This window comes from Myxine glutinosa, chromosome 6, assembly GCF_964187855.1.
Source record: "Myxine glutinosa chromosome 6, kmMyxGlut1.1, whole genome shotgun sequence".
Lineage (NCBI taxonomy): Eukaryota > Metazoa > Chordata > Myxini > Myxiniformes > Myxinidae > Myxine > Myxine glutinosa.
Genome location: NC_136266.1, coordinates 138,828,575 through 138,848,797, shown reverse-complemented (window position 1 = coordinate 138,848,797; position 20,223 = coordinate 138,828,575). Strand labels below are relative to the sequence as shown.

Here is a 20,223-nt window from a genome sequence, read left to right as displayed (position 1 = left end):
TTACTAAATCTTAGCTTATTCCACACAGAAATCCTAAAATGGCCCGGACAATATTATTATTGGCACCTTTTAGACGTTTTTAGAAATAATTATATTTCAAGCAGGTGATTCTCCTTTACTTTGGAATTGAACTCACCTGCCGTGAGTTCAATTGTGTGTACAGCAATTAGCATTGAGAAAAGAAAGAAAACCAGAGAAAAGTCTGAGAGAGTCAGACACAAGATTGTTGCCAAGCATGGACAATTCCAAGACTACAAGTCCATCTCCAGAGACCTTAATGTTCCTGTGTCCACCGTACGCAATCTTATCAGGAACTTTAAGGCCCATGACACTGTAGCCAACCTCCCTGGACGTGGCCGCAAGAAAGAATTGATCGAAGATTGCAGTGAAGTATTGTTCGAATGGTGGAGAAAGCACCTCGATCAACTGCTAAACAGATTCAAGCTGACGTTCAGACACAAGGTACAACAGTCTCACCTCGCACCATCCGTCACCAACTCAATGAAAGGGGGTTCCATGATGGTAGGAGACAAAGGAGGACCCCACTGCTGAGAGAGACATAAGAAAGCCCGAATGGAGTTTGCCAAAACACACCTGAACTTCTGGTAGAATGTCCTGTGGACAGATGAGACCAAATCAGAGCTTTTTGGTAAAGCAAATCATCACTATGTTTACAGAAAACAAAATGAAGCCTTCAAAGAAAAGAACACCTTTCCTACAGTCAAACATGGAGGAGGTTCAGTGATGTTTTGGGGTTGCTGTGTTGCCTCTGGCACTTGGTGCCTTGAATGTGTACATGGCATCATGAAATCAAGAGATTACCAAGGCAATGGAGCGCAATGTTCAACTTAGTGTCAGAAAGCTGGGTCTCCATCGTAGGTAATGGGTCTTGCAGCAGGACAATGACCCCAAACACACTTCAAAAAGCACCCAGGAATGGTTCAAGACAAAACGCTGGACTGTTCTGAAGTAGCCAGCAATGAGTCCAGATCTAAATCCCATTGAACACCTGTGGGGAGATCTGAAAACAGCAATTGGGAGAAGGCATCCTTCAAATCTGGGAGAACTGGAGCAGTTTGCGCAAGAAGAGTGGGACAAACTGCCAATAGAGAGGCGTAGGAAGCTCATTCATGACTATAGGAAGCGCTTGACTGCAGTTATTTTGTCCAAAGGCTACCAAATATGCTAACAAATATTAAGTCTCAGGTGTCATTAATTTTGTCAATGCCATTTCTTTCCATTTTCTGATTTAAAAGGATATGTTAAGTTCTGAATCAAAAACAAAGGTTCTGTAATATTAACAGTGAAATAAAGAATTGTGGAGACCAAATACTTTTGTCAATATCAACTTATTTTTAGAGATAATTTATTTGAAATTTTTTGAAAAAAGTTATTTGAAAAAGTTATTTGAAAAAAGTAGAAGGGTACCAATACTTTTGGCCACGACTGTACATGAATCAAAAACATGCGTACTGCTCATGTGCTTATATAATACATCGTCATTAAATACCTGGGATCATTCCAATTGCACTGGGCTATGGACAGACACCCAGGCCTAAGGCTTGAGGCCTGCCGTCTGTGCTGCTTCACAAAATGGCGGCGCATGATTTTAATTGTGGGTGGAGTCGGGTCAACTCGTCCAGCCAATGGGTGTACAGTAGTCCTTCGATAGTTCACTCACTGATTTACTAATACATACATACATCGTCAAATCACAGCTTGGCTATTTAGATATATAGATAATCCATTATGTTGTCGCCAACACAAACTGACCAGCATTCCTTTGCATCATCAAGCCGTACCAATGACGCATCTTTATATGGTATCGTTTCTCTGAATGCAACTTTATCATAGGGACTGAAATATCGTTTCTCCGCTTATACTGGACGAAATCGGCTGCAAATTTCAGAGAAGAAAAATGCTTTGTACGTCGAGGTAATATGTTCAAATTTTGGCAACGTCCGTTTATGTATTCTTGAGTTTTATTTAGAAAACACTCGAATTCACATTGGTGCTTGTCAGTCCGTCCATCTGTCCACCCACCCAAAATGTGTTGGCGCTCATCTCTCAAAGGCTATACATTGAAACTAGCTGAAACTTGGAATATACATTGACGAATTGGTCTGATTAATGGCTTTCAAAACAAATTCAAAATCTGCGCTCAATAAGGGGGTCGAAAGGGAGGGAGGGGGAATTGACCCCCCAAGATAAGTATTTGCCCTCTTCTCCGAAACTATGCACACAATGTTGATGAAACTTGGCCACAAGCTTAATATCTGATGTCTAACAAAGATCGATTGACTGCATCAACATCTGTGCTCAGTAGAAGGGTCTACAGGAGGATTTTGGTCCCCCAAAAATAGCAAAATAGGTAATGCTCCAGAAAAGTTCATGTAAAGGGGAACGAATTTGATTCATGCAGCTGCATGAAGAAGTAAATGTACTTTATTTGCCAGATGTAGGGCGCCCCATTATATGAACTTTTCCAGAGCATTACTCGTTTCCTCCTAAGAACAGAAGTGTGTGTCTACCCTCAGCAGAGCCAGGAAACAATATGTCTCTACTCTCAAGACTGCACTCTCAAACCCGTTTCCCTCTTCCAAATCCTGGTGGAATCTGGTCAAATCTGTTTCTGGTGTCTGTTCCCCCTCCATCCCCTCCCTTACCTCAAACAGCTACACAGCTGACTCTGCACATGAAAAAGCTGAAGGCCTCAATTCCGTGTTTGCCTCAAAATCTTGTGTCCCAACCCCCATCTCTCTCTGTACCCACCTTACCCAGTCAAACCCAGCTGCTTCTGGACTCTGTGTCCTTCTCTCCTGACAAGGTGGAGAAGTTTCTGTCAACGCTCGATTCTGATTCTGCAACTGGACCAGACGGCATCAGCCCATGGGTCCTAAAATCCTGCTCTGCCACTCTTTCACTCCCTCTCTCTGTTCTCTTCACCCTCTCTTTTGCTCAAAGTAATCTGCCAACATCTTGGAAAACAACCAACATTACTGCTTTACACAAAAAATGTGCAAAAACCGATTCTTGTAACCACAGATCAATCAGCCTTCTCCCAATAATCAGCAAAGTCATGGAATCCATCATTGCTTTGGATATCAAATCCTCCCTCTTCTCCAATGGCTTGACCTCTGATCATCAATTTGGTTTCAGACCAGGTCATTCTACTCTGGACATGCTGCTTCTGCTGTCTCAACAATGGATGGAGGTCCTCAATGCCAAACAGGAAATCAGAGATGTCTCCCTTGACATATCACGTGCCTTCGATACGGTCTGGCACCCAGCTCTGCTCACCAAACTCTCCCCTTATGGTATCCATGGAAATCTCCACGCATGGCTTGAGGACTTCCTCACCGGTCGTAGTCAACGTGTGGCCCTGAATGAATTTCTCTTATCTCCCCTTCCTGTTTAGGCTGGAGTTCCCCAAGGCAGTGTTCTGGGCCCTGTGCTTTTTCTGGTCTTCATCAATCATCTCTCCGACTCTGGAAAATCCTATCTCTTTGCTGATGACTCCACTCTCTGCCGCTCCATACCTCATCCCTCAGATCGGCAGTCTGCAGCCTCCTCACTCTCTGCAGACCTTGCCAAAATCAGACTGGTCAAACAAGTGGAACATGTCTTTCAACCCTGCCAAATCTCACACTCTTACTATGTCTCTCCGAAAAGACCAACTGGATAACGCTCCCATCTACTTTCTCAACAATCCTCTCCAAGAAGTTCTGTCACTCAAGCTTTTGGGTCTCACTATCTGCCATGATCTTTCCTGGGAAAACCACATTTCCAAGCTGGCCTCCAAAGCCAGTCGCCGACTGGGCATCCTCCGTCGTGCGAAGTCTTTCCTTGGCACACCTGAGCCTCACCACATACAAGGCTTTCATCCGCAGCTCAATGGAATACTGCTCTCCCCTTTGGGCTGGTGCTCCTGCCTCACACCTCGCTTGGCTTCACGCTGTTGAAACCAAAGCTTTCAGAATCATTGGAATCTCCTGCAATGAAGCTAACTGAGGACCTTTCACTCACTCACCGCAGGCAGGTTGGTGGACTTTGTCTTCCACCGACTCCTCTCCTGCCTAGATCCCCCAGCTCTGTCTGTGCTCTGTCCCCCAAATATTCCTACAGGTCGCACAAGATCTGCCAGCAAGCCTCTGATGGTTAAACTGCCAAAATCAAGACTCTCTGCTCACCTTCACACTTTCATTCCTCTTCTCTCCCACTTCTGGAACAAACTCCCTCACTCTATTCAATCCCACTCCTCCCTCCAGGTTTTTTTTGAAATACCGACTTATTTCCTTGAAGTCCTCGCAGTGTCCATGTGTTTTTTATACCTCCCACCTCCCCCCCCCCCCTTTCCCATGCTTCCTCCCCCCAAGCCCTCTCCCTTCCACATATCTCCCGATGTCTCTGTTCTCTACTATTGTACTTGTGTGCTTCTCTCTGTCCCCATCTTGTCTCCCGCTCCCTTTATTATATGTTTTCTATGTGTTGGTTTATTTTATTTGTTTGTGATTAATGTTAGCGCTTACACGAGCCTCGATCTTGTATACAAATTTTTTTTTTTAAAAGTTCAAGAGTAGTCCAGCATGCACACAATATTTTTTGAATGTCCCTTATTTTCTATTGTTTGGGATTTTCTACAAACTATGGAATGTCCATTCTCTTCTGTACTTTGGCACTTGGCCTGTACCATAAATAGGGGCCTTTTCTATGACCCTGGCATTTTCCCCAAGAATGATGTTAAGTCCTGTGCTGATTCTGTATCTGTCTGCATGCATGTGCATGATAACTGTGTCACAGGTCTTCAATGAGCATTAGAAACTGCAGAGAAAAAAAAAGAACATTTAAAGAGCCATTTCAAACACGTAGGAGACAAAATCGACTCAAACCAAACCATACTCACGACTGTGGCACTCCGCCCATTCCAACACCGACCAATCCTCGGAGAATGAGGAACCAGTTATAAACCGGAGCAAATGCGCTCAGTAAGCCGAAGTAGAATGTCCAGGCTACGCTCACAATGAGGGTCTGTTGAATAGGCAGAGATGATTACATGGAAAGTGCGTTAAAATAGTCAGATTATAAAATAAACAACAATGCACTTCGTGTTTTGTGGAGAACAGTCATACCGACTTCCGCCCCCACTTGTCAGCAAAGTTTCCCCACAACGACGAGCTCAGCATCATCCCAAAGAATACTACCTGGTGGGTCATGACAGGATGGTGAAGGGAGAGTGGGTACGTCAGCACATGTTGCAAATGAGGTGGGAAGGGTGGGGGTGTTTCATTCATTTTTTTGAATCATCCAACTTTTGCCACAACAGACACCACTTAAAGAATATTCAAATAAAAGATACGTGAGCCTACATTGGAGGGGTACGCATTAGGTAGATGATAAATTAGGGGATCCGTGCGCTCATTCTTCTGTAACATTAATTTGTTATAGTGAAGTTGTCTTGTTATTATGGATGCCGAGAGGAGTGGTGTTGACATTAGCATTAGGTGGGAAAGCGTGTTCGTTTTTGATTTTTGTAAAGCGCGTGAATCTCCAAGTGAGGTAAGAAGAAAGTTTATATTTTAGAACTTTTCTATCCTGCATGGGCTGATAAAACCTGCCCACGAACAGCAATGTTTCGGGCCATGCTGGGGACAACACAGCGTTTGAGTTCCATCAATGGCTGGTCCTGGACGGTAGGAAGAGCACGTGTGGGCGTGGCCGTGGGGAAGGTGATAACAGGTACCCCCCACAGGATCAGGAAATGAGTGGGAGTCGAGTCAGTTGGAGGGAGGACACCGCGTTCCGTTGGAGTCTGAGCCGTGAGCCGGACCCTATACATGTGCCGTAGGCTCTCCCTTCGGGATTTGTCCCTTTTCTTTGGGGTTTGGCTCTTAGGGATTGTCCCTCCTCAATTTCGCAAGATCTGCATACCACACAAAGCCTTCTGTTCTCATTGGCCGCCCAACATACAAGCTCTTGCTGTCATGCCTGCCACTTAATTTCCCCCATTCACTTTGCCAACAGGACAATTCGCCTATTCACTGGTCGTGGCTGGAGATCCCGTGATGGAGCTCCATTACGATGCCCGGTGCAGTATTCTTTTCTTTTTTTTTAATAGACAGACATCTAGTCAGGTTCACTATGTCAATAAATTATATTTCGTTCAAAATCATGGTAGATTAGCAAACCTATACATTTTTGGAAAGGTTATAGCATAAGGAAACTAAAAATCAATGTTTACATTTGGAGAGATACCTGTATGGCGGCCATTTTGGATTTTCAAAATGGCCACTGTAAAATACATATTTTGTTCTATTTCTGCCTCTAATTACCCTAAAAACTTTTTAAAATTTACTAAACCTATATTGTCAGGGACAAGGAATCCAATGAAAGTATCAAATTAGTGCTATGGGGAATGGTAAGACACGAATCAAAGGTTTTGAATTGCAAAATACTGTCTTTATATTCGCGATAAGTTGCATAATCAAATACATGTTATCATTTTGTACAGGCAGTTAATAACATCAAAATGTGTCACAATAATTCATATCACCAAACAAGGTGCAAAAACAGATCCCAGCAACTACAGACCAATCAGCCTTCTCCCAATTATCAGCAAAGTCATGGAATCCATCATTGCTTAAGATATGAAATCTTTCCTCTTCTCCAATGGCTTGATCTCTGATCATCAATTTGGTTTCAGACCTGGACACTACTCTGGACATGCTGCTTCTGCTTTCTCAACAATGGATGGAGGTCCTCAATGCCAAACAGGAAATTAGAGCAGTCTCCCTTGACATATCACGTGCCTTCGATACGGTCTGGCACCCCGCTCCGCTCACCAAACTCTCCTCTTTTGGTATCCATGGAAATCTCCACGCATGGCTGGCGGACTTCCTCTCTAGTCGTAGTCAACGTGTGGCCCTGAATGGGTTTCTCTCATCTCCTCTTCCTGTTCAGGCTGGAGTTCCACAAGGCAGTGTTCGGGCCCTGTGCTTTTTCTGGTCTTCATCAATGATCTCTCTGACTCTCTTGAAAATCCTCTGTATCTCTTTGCTGATGACTCTACTCTGTCGCTCCATTCTTCATCCCTCAGATCGGCAGTCTGCAGCCTCCTCACTCTCTGCAGACCTGGACAAAATCACAGACTGGGCAAACAAGTGGAACATGTCTTTCAATCCTGACAAATCTCACACTCTTACGATGTCTCTCCGAAAAGACCGACTGGACAACCCTCCCATCCACTTTCTGAATAATCCTCTCCAAGAAGTTCTGTCACTTAAGCTTTTGGGTCTCACTATCTGCCATGATCTTTCCTGGGAAAACCACATTTCAAATCTGGCCTCCAAAGCCAGTCGCCGACTGGGCATCCTCCGTCGTGCGAAGTCCTTCCTTGGCACACCTGAGCTCCTCACCACATACAAGGCTTTCATCCGCAGCTCAATGGAATACTGCTCTCCCCTCTGGGCTGGTGCTCCTGCCTCACACCTAGCTCGTCTTCACGCTGTTGAAACCAAAGCATTCAGAATCATTGGAATCTCCCATGATGAAGCTAACTCCATGGGCCTCTCACTCACTCACCGCAGGCAGGTTGGTGGTCTTTCCGTCTTCTACAGACTCCTCTCTGGCCTTGCCCCCCCAGCTCTCTCTGGGCTCTGTCCCGCAAATATTCCTACAGGTCGCACAAGATCTGCCTGCAACCCTCTTATGGTCAAACTGCCAAAATCAAGACTCTCTGCTCACCTTCACTCCTTCATTCCTCTTTTCTCCCGCCTCTGGAACAAACTCCCTCACTCTCTTCAATCCCACTCCACCCTCCAGGTCTTTAAAACAGCTGTTCACCACCATCTCTTATCTTCCCCCATCCAAAACCTTGATCTTTTCTACCCCTGCTAATTTCACCCCAATTCCACTTTTTTGAAATACCAACTTCTGTCCTGGAAGTCCTTGGTGTCCTTGTGTTTTATACTTCTCCCTCCACCCCCCCCCCCCTTCCCACGCCTCCTCCCCCCAAGCCCTCTCCCTTCCACACATCTCCCTGCTCTCAAATGTTGTGTTTGTGTGCTTCCCCTTCTCTCCCCATCTTGTTTTCCGCTCCCTCTTTTTATATATTTTGTTTGTTTGGTTGATTTGTTTGTGAAGTAAATGTTAGCTCTTTCACGAGCCTCGATTCAGTATACAAAAAAAAAGAAAAAAAAAAGAAAAAAAAAGTTTGCCGAGCAAATGGCAAATAAGCATTGATGGAAATAAGTTTTACCAAACAATGGAAATTGTAATTAACTTTTTTTGAATGCTAATTTACTTCAGACAACCTGATGCCAGTCAGACAACCTGGCACCAGTCAGACAACCTGGCACCAGTCAGACAACCTGGCGCCAGATGTATCATTCTTTGCCTTGAAAACAATATCTTTCAAATTAATATCTTTCCACAACCTATTTATTGAACTCAGTACAAAATCATTTTATATCTATATTTGAGTGTATTAAAAACATAACGCAACGAGATTTTCTGAATCATTATTCAATATTGTACAGAATTATTTATCATTTGGGAAGACCCAATCTAATACTAATACAATATTTCAGAGCACTTATGCTTAGTCATGTCATTAGTCATGTCTTAGTCATTACACATCATGCTTAGTCATAAAGAAATAATTAAAACTATACAAAAAATGATTTACCATTCTGTGGTTTTCTACAAAACTATGACAAGAGGTGGTCTAACGTTGCCTCTGTTAAGAGTTCTACTTTTCCGAGCAAATAAATTTGGGCAGGGCGCCAGCGATAATTCGCCTACTGGAGGAAAATTTTAACTTCTGGATGGAAGTCATAAAAACTTGCACACGAGGTGAGTAGGATCTAAACACACGATTTTGACAGGTTGTGGCTCATATAAATCACTCGATTCATAGATCAATTTTACACTTCCACACCATCTATATTTTGTTTTGGGATTCTCCCTCTGTGGTCTTCTGCCTTGTCTGTCAATAAACCTGTTATTCTTTAACAGCATATTCCATGCTGTGATCGGCCTTTGCAAACTGCACACATGAGGAATCATTTCATTTTGGTTCTGTTTGGGTAAATCTCTGGGGCAGGTTTAAAAACTGGTAACATTCACCTTTAAAAGACAGGAAGTATTAACAATTCCAACCAGGCCACGTGAGGAGAACATTCTTCTCGGTTCGCTTACGTGATTCGGCCTATATTTTTTTTTATTTTATTTTTTTGTATACAAGATCGAGGCTCGTGAAAGAGCGAACATTAATCACACAGAAAGACAAACAGACACACAAAACAAATAACATCGGGAGCGGTAGACAAGATGGGGAGAGAGGGGGAAGGACACAAACACAACATTTGAGAGCAGGGACCGAGAGACATGGAGACATCGAGAGAACTGTGGGAGGGAGAGGGCTTTGGGGGGGAGGCATGAGAAGGGGGGGGGGTGGGAGAGGTATAAAACATATGGGCACTGCCAAGACTTCCAGGAAAGAAGTTGGAATTTCAAACAAGGTGGATCTGGGGTGAATTAGTGGGGGTAGAAAAGATCAAGGTTTTGGATGGGGGAAGATAAGAGATGGTGGTGAACAGCTGTTTTGAAGACCTGGAGGGAGGAGTGTGATTGAAGTGAGTGTGGGAGTTTGTTCCAGAGGCGGGCGAAAAGAGGAATGAAAGAGTGAAGGTGAGCAGAGAGCCGAGATTTCGGCAGTTTAACCATCAGAGGGTGGCTGGCAGATCTTGTGCGACCTGTAGGAATATTTGGGGGACAGAGCACAGAGAGAGCTGGGGGAGCAAGGCCGGAGAGGAGTCGGTAGAAGACAGAAAGACCACCTCCCCTATGGGCCTGCGGTGAGTGAGTGAAAGGCCCTCAGAGATAGCTTCATCGCGGGAGATTCCAATGATTCTGAAAGCTTTGGATTCAACAGCGTGAAGCCGAGCCAGGTGTGAAGCAGGAGCACCAGCCCATAGGGGAGAACAGTATTCCATTGAGCTGCGGATGAAAGCCTTGTATGTGGTGAGGAGCTCAGGTGTGCCTAGGAAGGACTTCGCACGACGGAGGATGCCCAGTCGGTGACTGGCTTTGGAGGCCAGCTTGGAAATGTGGTTTTCCCAAGAAAGATCATGGCAGATGGTGAGACCCAAAAGCTTGAGCGACAGAACTTCTTGGAGAGGATTGTTGAGAAAGTAGATGGGAGGGTTGTCCAGTCGATCTTTTCGGAGAGACATAGTAAGAGTGTGAGATTTGTCAGGATTGAAAGACATGTTCCACATGTTTGACCAGTCTGTGATTTTGTCCAGGTCTTCAGAGAGTGAGGAGGCTGCAGACTGCCGATCTGAGGGAAGAGGAATGGAGCGGCAGAGAGTGGAGTCATCAGCAAAGAGATACAGAGGATTTTCCAGAGAGTCGGAGAGATCATTGATAAAGACCAGAAAAAGCACAGGGCCCAGCACACTGCCTTGGGGAACTCCAGCCTGAATGGGAAGGGGAGATGAGAGAAATCCATTCAGGGCCACACGTTGACTACGACCAGAGAGGAAGTCCGCAAGCCATGCATGGAGATTTCCATGGATACCATAGGAGGAGAGTTTGGTGAGCAGAGCTGGGTGCCAGACCGTATCGAAGGCACGTGATATGTCAAGGGAGACAGCTCTGATTTCCTGTTTGGCATTGAGGACCTCCATCCATTGTTGAGACAGCAGAAGCAGCATGTCCAGAGTAGAGTGACCTGGTCTGAAACCAAATTGATGATCAGAGATCAAGCCATTGGAGAAGAGGAAAGATTTCATATCCGAAGCAGTGATGGATTCCATGACTTTGCTGATAATTGGGAGCAGGCTGATTGGTCTGTAGTTGCAAGGATCTGTTTTTGCACCTTTTTTGTGTAAAGCGGTAATGTTTGCTGATTTCCAGGATGCTGGCAGATGACCTTGAGCAAAGGATAGGGTGAAAAGAACAGAGAGAGGGTGAGATAGAGCGGCAGAGCAGGATTTTAGGACCCGTGGGCTGAAGCCATCTGGTCCAGTTGCAGAATCAGAGTCGAGGTTTGACAAAAACTCCTCCACCTTGTCAGGAGAGAAGGTCAGAGTCCAGGAGCAGTTTGGTTCGACTGGGAAAGGTGGGAACAGAGAGAGATGGGTTTGGGACTAAGGATTTTGAGGCAAACACAGAGTTGAGGCATTCGGCTTTGTCACGTGCGATGTCAACTGTGTGGCCATTTGAGGTAAGGGAGGGGATGGAGGGGGAACAAACACCAGAAACGGATTTGACCAGACGCCACCAGGATTTGGAGGAAGGAGACAGGTTTGAGAGTTCATTCTTGAGTGAGGAGAGATAGTGCTTCCTGGCACTCCTGAGGGTAGACACACACTTGTTCCGAGCTTGGTGGAAGGAACTGAGATTTCCTTCAGTTGGATTAGCCTTCCAAGAGGCAAAGGCAAGTTGTTTCAGGGCAACTGCCTCACCACAAGATTCAGTGTACCATGGACGGGAGGAAGGGTAAGACAACTGAAGGCGAGATGGGATAAATCTGTGCATGAGAGAGATCAGTTTGCTTTGGAAGAATTCCCAGGAAGAATTGATGTCAGAGGCAGTGGAGATGGGAGACCAATCCAGACGATTGATGGCTGCTTGAAGACCGTCCCAGTTGGCCTGAGTGAAATGCCAGACTCGTCGACGCTGAGGAGGCTCTCTGAGAATGGCCAGAGAGATGTCCACTTTGACAAGCACATGATCAGAAGAACCGATTGGAGCAGAAGAAGAGCAGCAGACATTAGCAGGGAAGTTAGTCATAACCAAGTCTAGAAGAGAAGATACTCCATTGGCTGAGATCCGGGTCGGGAAATTGACAGATTGTGTCAATCCCAGTGAGTCACAGAAGTCCTTTGCTGAGGTGCCATGACTGGTGAGAGAGGAACCCACACCCAACCAGGTGGCATGATGACAATTGAAGTCACCACATATGAGGAAGAGAGAGTTGGGATGAGTGGATAGAAGTTGGTCCATGTTGTCAGACAGTGAAATGAAGATGGAGTCATCACTGTTTGGGGGACGGTACAGAACACATATGAACAAAAGGTGGGAGCGGAGAGGAAGCCGTAGCCAGAGGTACTCCTGGGGGTGAGGAGGAGAGAGGGCAGTGCAAGGAGAGTGAGGAAGAGAGTTTTTGATAAAGATAGCCACCCCACCACCAGGCCGAGGCTCAGGTCTATCATACCGGAGGAGGGAGTAACCAGGAAGAGATATTAAGGAATCAGAGACATCTTGAAGGAGGAAAGTCTCTGTTAAGCAGATCAAGTCTGGATTGTCAGAAGCAACCTGTATGGAGAGATCAGTCAGGTTTGAGCGAAGGCCCCGGATGTTTGAGGTCCATACCGTTAATGAAGAGAGAGGGGGAGCATCGGGTACAGGACAGGGGAGGGGAGGAGTAGGGTAAGATGAAGGATGAGAGGGGGAGGTAGGGAGAGCAGTTGTTAGTGTGTCAGCGATTGCAGAAGAGTTCCAAGAAAGGGAAGGATGAGGAGGATGAAAGGTTTGAAGGTGAAGGGATGAGGCACAGAGAGGGGTTGTTTGAGGGGGGGCAGAGGAAAGAAGAAGGTTGGGGGGGGGGGGTGGAGGTATGAGATAGAAGGGAGACGAAGTGGGGAGGAGGCAGCTTTGAGGAGGAGCAGGGAGGAGGCAGCTTTGAGGAGGAGGGGGGAGGAGGGAGAATTGGAGAGGAATGGTATGGGGGGAGATTTGAATGGGAGGGAGTTTTGAAGGGGAGGAGTGAGGGGGGAGTTTAGGAGGGGAAGGGCAAGGGGGGAGTTCAGGAGTGGAAGGGCAAGGGGGGAGTTCAGGAGTGGAGGGGTAGGGGGGGAGTTTAAGAGTGCCGGGGCAAGGGGGGAGTTTAGGAGTGTAGGTGCAAGGGGAGGGATTTGGATGGGAGGGGCAAGAGGGGAGTTTAGAAAGTGGATGATTAATGAAAGACGAACATTGAAAACAAATTGGGTTTGTTGTGATTTTCAAGTTAGCAATCCGGTTCAGAATGATGGAGGAGGGATGGAATGAATGTGAATTTAGACCATGTAGTGAGGGAGACGTATAAGATATTGAATTTCTTTTTTTTGAGGTGGAATTAGTTGGAGAGGAAATTGAGAAAAGCCTTTTAAATAGGAAGAAAAACAGCGTGTTGTAAAATACCACTGAGTAAAACACTGAAGGGGAAAGGTTATACATATTTAAATAATATTTAAACAGAACCGTGAACAATCCTATGTGCACAAAAATACCAACGGGGGAGAGCCGAGAGGGACCACCACGAGTCACGTGAAGGGCAAACGGTGGATCATTTTGGGGAATGAAACAGTAAAACCCCCACTGTCGACGGGTCGGTATTGGAAGACCTGTTGATGTAACAATATGATGGTAATAATGACCACCTTTAGAGGCCATTTTTTCCTGTAGAGCAGGGGTTGGCCTTTTTCAGGCACCGTGGTCCCCTTTTTGAAGCAATGTTTTATGGCCGGATGCCCTTCCTGCCACCAACCTTGTTAGTTGCCTTTTGCGAGGGAATTACCAGTGAGCTGATACTCAATTTGCCGACCTCAGAAGGATGACAGGCTGAGTCAACCCCCCTGGTGTTAATTCAGCGATCGACCGGGATTCGAACCCAGGATCCTAGGATCCCAAGCCGGCACCCTAACCGCTAAGCCAACACCAGGCTAATATGATGGTAATAATAATAACCATAGCAAATCATCGCAAATCCTCATGCTTCCCACCAAAAGCAAAGTTGAAAAATGGTAAAACGTTCCACCAGAACTGACCCAATATCAAATTTTGAGTTTAAATAAATCTTCCGTGTTGACCACTGTGACCCTAAGTCTCCACCCACTGGGGCATAAACTGGGGGTCAAATCCAAAAGATCTTTACGTATTTCATGCATCCCCCCAATGGTGCTTGTTTAAGCAAGGTTTCATTATAAATGTTAAAAAATGGGCCCATAATTGCATTCTTTGGTATTTGACCTTTTGACACCACACCAGGGCCCCAAGGAGCAGAGTTCAAAGATGATACTTTTCTTGCACCTTCTTGCCATGTGGTGATTTTCTGCACGATTGTTAAAGAGGAGATAGTGTGATGGACAGTCGGACAGGACAGACAGACGGAGCAGATTACAAAACCCCCTCTGTTTTTTTACGGCGTAGCTCAGAGGGCAAAGCCATCTAGAACAGTGTTTGGCTGTCCGTATCTATGCATGCATGTATGTATGTATGTATGTATGTATGTATGTATGCATGCATGTATATGTATGCATGCATGTCCCCTCAAACGTACACCGATCAGAGCTGAGGATCTGGTCACATGAAAAAGGGGTGATGTGATGCCATTATGGCGGTATGGCGGCTGACTCCACACACCGCCATTTTGATTCCTATGCCATTCCGGTCGGACATATCGTTGAACCTGTCATGTATCACAATCTGCATGCTCTACCTTCACGTTTTTCATTCATTGTGAAACACAAACAAACACGTGAAATACATGAAGTAAAACACGTGAAAATAAGGATCTTTTACAACACTCAAGAAAATGTACCCTGCCCCAGATTTTAGCGCTGACCGCTAGACCTCGTGTTTACAGTTTGGTATCGTCGTTTGCACGACCGCCACCCAGTGCCACTCCATAATTAAGTGCTTATTTCTCACTTTCCACGGCTTGTCACGACTCAGGAATCTTCTCATATACTGGTGAGGTTTAAAACTTTATAGTATCTTCAGATCCACGTTTTTTTTCCTATATAATTATACTTTCCTATATAAATGATACGACACGAGTTCAACTCGAAGAGTCTTGGAGAATGTTGGTGTTCCTTGACACAAGCCGACCCTCGTCTGGCAAAGCGAGCTGTGGGAGCTCTGATTCCGTTTGCATCCACATATCTTTGCGATTCAGGATTTTCAGCACTTGTTAGCATCAAAACGAAAAGTAGAAATCGATTGGATGTCAAACATGACACGCGTGTTGCCTTGTCAAAGACCACTCCCCAATTTCATCTTCTTATTGAAGCCAAACAACAACAGCCTTCTCACTGAAATGTACTTTTGAGCAGAATTGAAGTTTATTTTTTTGTTTAATTTGCACAACTTGGATATATTTCATTTTATTCAGGGAATGGTCATTGATTTTCGCATGAAAAAAGTGAGACATATTCTTTGTAAAGATCGTTTTTTAAATTCTGATTATGACGGTATGTGAAGGAAAAAATTTTCCGATGCAATAAAATTTATTCATTGTATGCAAAGTTTTGTGTTTATGTGCTTATGTGCATTTTTCTGGGGAAGGGTCTTTAGCTTGCACAAGATTCTCAAAGGGGTCCATGACTCAAAAAAGGTAAAGAACCCCTGCTCTAAAGGGTTTCTACCCTCGTAGAATAATAAATGTTTCCATTCAAACTGCTGTGTGAATAAACCATACATTATGCTTCTTCCTCTTCTTCAAATTCGCAAAGAGGCTTTTTGAACTGGCAAATTCGTGATTAAACAAACGATTTTTTTACAGCGTAGATATTTGGTTCCTGTGTTTCCAGCGTTTTTTTTCTCCGTATATATGTTTGTCCCTCACATATTTATCCTACATATTGGATGAGTTTTATAGCCGTCAATTACGCTTCTGAAAGGTAGAATGTAATACCATTTGTCTTTGACAGGTATGTTTCTCTGAACACCCTTTTGGGAACATTCATATATTATGTCATATACCTGGTTGGGGCAAATTATCACACTTGATGATTGGGGGGGAACTGAAATTATGACAACAGGGTGATGATATATGATGGGGCGGGGGGTGAATGCCCCCCAGATCTTACTGTATATAATTAAAACTTTTGATCAAGGGCTCTTCAAACATTTAAGCATTTCTTATGACTGCCTCCAACCACCCTACGCCTAGTGTTGGCTTAACTGTTTGGGTGGACGGCTTGGGGTCCGAGGGTCCTGAGTTTGAATGCCGGTCAGCTGTTCAATTAACACCAGGTGGGGTTGACTCAGCCTGTCATCCTTCCGAGGTCGGCAAAATGAGTACCAACTCATTGGGTCCTCTCTCAAGGAGGTTGGTGGCAGGATTTGCACTCCGGCCACCGTAAAAACACATCATTCCGTAACACACACAGTGGTGTGTGTTGGAGTGGTGTTGAGGTCACTTTGATAGTGTCGACTAACTGACCAACATATAGAATAAACGAGTGTCTCAATGCAATCTCTTCACTTCCATGGCAACAAACAGCTTAGAGACTTGGAGTACTACTTACATTATTTGCTAACTGGTATCCATCCACACATCATACTATCCTCTTCAACTAAAGTATCAAACAAGCCCGGCTACGCCGCTATTAGACTTTCGGTCTTGATTTTTAAGCATGGTGATGATAATAATAATGTTACATGGAAGGAGGAATCCATAGTTAGAATGTAGTAGGACCATATTCTGGACTATGTGATTCACATGGTGTGGATTTATTCTTGTAATCAAGGAAAATGTTCGAGCAGGTCATTTTGTAAAACATGCACCGAGGAGGGAGTATTCATTGAAAGGTAGACGGAGACATGCCGTCTTTTGGTTAAACCCGCCGGCAAAGCAATGGGTACACCTAGTCCAATACTAAAAGTAGGGGAAGTACTACTAGCAAGTGATCTGGAATGACTCGATGATAAATACTGAACTTCATGTGTCCTAAAGTTAAACACCCAAAAACGCTGGACATGCGAGGACAACAACATCGTACTCACAGAGGTAATAAGGGCGACCTGCCAGTTCGCTAGAAGCCAGTCACAACGGAGTTCAGCTCCCAGGATGCTCAGGATCATCATTTCCATGGCATCGGCCATCTGAATAGCATTCAACGGAAATCAGGCAACCGGTAATCAGGTTCTCAAAGTTCATCTTCAAGGACAAGGGCACAAATTACAGGGTGTCTCAATAAAACGTAGACGGACTTTATAAATCGAAAACTATACTGTCTCGCCGGGTGACAGACAGCTGACCGAAAATGGACAATCATTCCATAACACGCGGACGCCGTCTGTTAGGTATTAGTAACACTTAACGCCATTCTGTCTGCTATTTAATTATTTTTTTTCTGAAATATTAAAGTCCATTAATTTTTATTGAGGCACCTTACAAGTTTTTTTGTTTTTTTTTACATTAAAGAGACACCGTGTACTTTGTCTTAGTTTATCCATCACATACGTGGTATGTGTGAGTGGTGTTCAAAAAGCTATATGAACAAGATACTCACAACAGTCCAAGACACGCCATGGAAAAAAATATGAAGCATACAATTGCACATTTCATTGAAAGTTAAACACGTGGCTGGCGGGATAGCCTAGAATTTCAAATTTAATTTCAAATTCCAGAATTTGTTTTAGCCTTGAAATGTGTCTCGACTCGTCATTAAGAAGTGAAAGAGAGTGGTTGGGGTTGGGGCGTGGGGTGGTGTGAGTGGTCAGGAAAAAAATATTAAAATAAAATAAAAACACCCACCCATGCCAAACCGGTGATCATGGAAAGCTTCCATTGAAATCTTCCGAACCCAATAGCGTCAACAGCATCCTCCACTGTAAATACATCTATGGGGTGGTGAAGATGAAAAAAGAATAAAAAAAATAGATATACAAGCAACTTGCACACAGCAAAAGGCCATTTGGCCCACAACGCCTGTGCTATATTAACACAGCGTTAATTAAATATATTATTTATCGACTTCATTGGGGGTGCAGGGAGTGGAGGAGAACAGTGGGCAAGGCACATGGACATTACACCAGGATGGTTACAGAGACAGACACAGACACACACACCTTGACATTGAAAGATAGCACGCGTAGCCGATGATACCATTCTGCCACAATGTGACGGACACGGCTATCTACGTTTGAAACGATGAAACAAAGTCACTTGTGGGCACCGCACATGCATTTGTGCCCGCTCATATCTTTGGGGCGTCGAAATAGCCTCCGACACTTTTCACAACAGTGCTGGAATTCAGCTCTCACAAAGTTGGCCTAGCACATTTTACACACCAATGATTATTGTACCCAGCACTGGAAAGGAATCCAAGACCACATGCCTGGCATTAGAAGTGACTGGTACAGTGTGCTTAATGTGCACAGAGTGTGTCTGGTGTCGAGGAGCATGTTTCTCCTGGCATCTCTCCTTCCGAATAGTGGTAAGAATTATGAAACCATCCTTACACACTATTTGCCACAGCCTCTCTCTTGAGCAATCTGGAACCATGTCCTCCCATCAACCTGGAAGCGCTTCAGGTCTTGCCTAGCCTTCTCCCTCCAGCACCTCAACTGTGGCCTGTAGGTGAGGTGGGTCTACAGTAACCAACCGAAAAGAAGCTGCTTGGGTATCTGTCCCAAGCAGCTATTTTGGATTGTTACTGCAGACATTCTATTGTCACATGATCTAACAATCTCAGCCTGAATTTCAACAGAATTCACTCCAAAGAAGAGCAAGGTCCAAGTTTTTGTCTCATTGGCTGTGTGCCCCTTTATCTCATATGCCCCTTTATCTATGCATCACATGCATCTATTATGGAAGGCCTCAACCTTCTTGCTGGTCCTACTCCAGTTAGTCCATGTTTCTGATCTATCGAGAAGCATCCAAAACACTACAGAGATCGAGGCAACCTGCTTGGTGGTCACCGAAAGGTTCCTGCCTTTAAAGGCAGGCTTACAGTGCATTCAGAAAGTATTCAGACCCCTTCACTTTTTTCACATTTTGCATGTTGCAGCCTTATGCTGAAATCGTTTAAATTCATTTTTTCCCTCATCAATCTACACTCAATACCCCATAATGACAAAGAGAAAACAGGATTTTAGAAAGTTTTGCTAATTTATTAAAAAGAAAAAAACTGAAATATCACATTTACTTAAGTATTCAGACCCTTTGCTATGACACTTGAAATTTAGCTCAGGTGCCTCCCATTTCTCTTGATAATCTTTGAGATTTGTCTACACCTTGATTGGAGTCCACCTGTGGTAAATTTAATTGATTGGACATGATTTGGAAAGGCACACACCTGTCTATATAAGGTCTCACAGCTGACAATGCATATCAGAGCAAAAACCAAGCCATTAGGTCGAAGGAACTGCCTGCAGAGCTCAGAGACAGGATTGTGTCGAGGCACAGATCTGGGGAAGCCTACAAAAAATTTCTGCTACATTGAAGGTTCCCAAGAGCACAGTGGCCTCCATAATTTTTAAATGGAAGAAGTTTGGAACAACCAGGACCCTTCCTAGAGCTGGCCACCCAGCCATACTGAGCAATCGGGGGAGAAGGGCCTTGGTAAGAGAGGTGACCAAGAACCCGATTGGTCACTCTGGCTGAGCTCCAGAGATCCTGTGTGGAGATAGGAGAAACTTCCAGAAGGACAACCATCACTGCAACACTCCACCGATCTGGGCTTTATGGCAGAGTGGCCAGACGGAAACCTCTCCTCAGGGAAAGACACATGAAAGCCCACTTGAAGTTTGCAAAAAAAACACCTAAAGGACTCTTAGACTGTGAGAAACAAGATTCTGTGGTCTGATGAAACCAAGATTGAACTGTTTGGCGTCAATTCTAAGCATCATGTCTGGAAGAAATCAGGCACCGCTCATCACCTGCCCAATACCATCCCAACGGTGAGGCATGGTGGTGGCAGCATCATGCTGTGGGGGTGTTTTTCTGCAGCAGGGGCTGGGGGACTGGTCAGGGTTGAGGGAACAATGAACTGAGCAAAGTACAGAGATATCCTTAATGAAAACCTGAAACAGAGTGCTCAGGACCTCAGACTGGGACGAAGGTTCACCTTCCAACAGGACAATGACCCTAAGCACACAGCCAAGACAACGCAGGAATGGCTACGGGACAACTCTGTGAAGGTCCTTGAGTCGCCCAGCCAGAGCCCTGACTTGAACCCAATCGAACATCTCTGGAGAGGCCTGAAAATGTCCACCGACAGTCCCCATCCAACCTGACAGAGCTTGAGAGGATCTGCAGAGAAGAATGGCAGAAAAACCCCAAATCCAGGTGTGCAAAGCTTGTCACGTCATACCCAAGAAGACTCGAGGCTGTAATCGCTGCCAAAGGTGCTTCAACTAAGTACTGAGTTAAGGGTCTGAATACTTATGTCAATGTGATATTTCAGTTTTTTCTTTTTAATAAATTTGAAAAACTTTCTGAAATCCTGT

The 20,223-nt window shown here is 44.8% G+C and overlaps 1 protein-coding gene across 1 annotated transcript in view; it reads right to left on the bottom strand.

Annotated features, from left to right (window-relative positions):
- The window catches only part of SVOP (SV2 related protein), a 138,066-nt gene that overhangs the window by 79,781 nt on the left and 38,062 nt on the right, over positions 1–20,223 (bottom strand). The window contains exons 3-6 of the mRNA XM_068121171.2: positions 17,528–17,613; positions 16,774–16,872; positions 5,130–5,201; positions 4,904–5,028 (exon numbers count right to left, since the gene is read on the bottom strand). Of these exons, the coding sequence (XP_067977272.2) occupies positions 4,904–5,028; positions 5,130–5,201; positions 16,774–16,872; positions 17,528–17,613 (382 nt within the window). The remainder of the gene's footprint in view (positions 1–4,903; positions 5,029–5,129; positions 5,202–16,773; positions 16,873–17,527; positions 17,614–20,223) is intronic.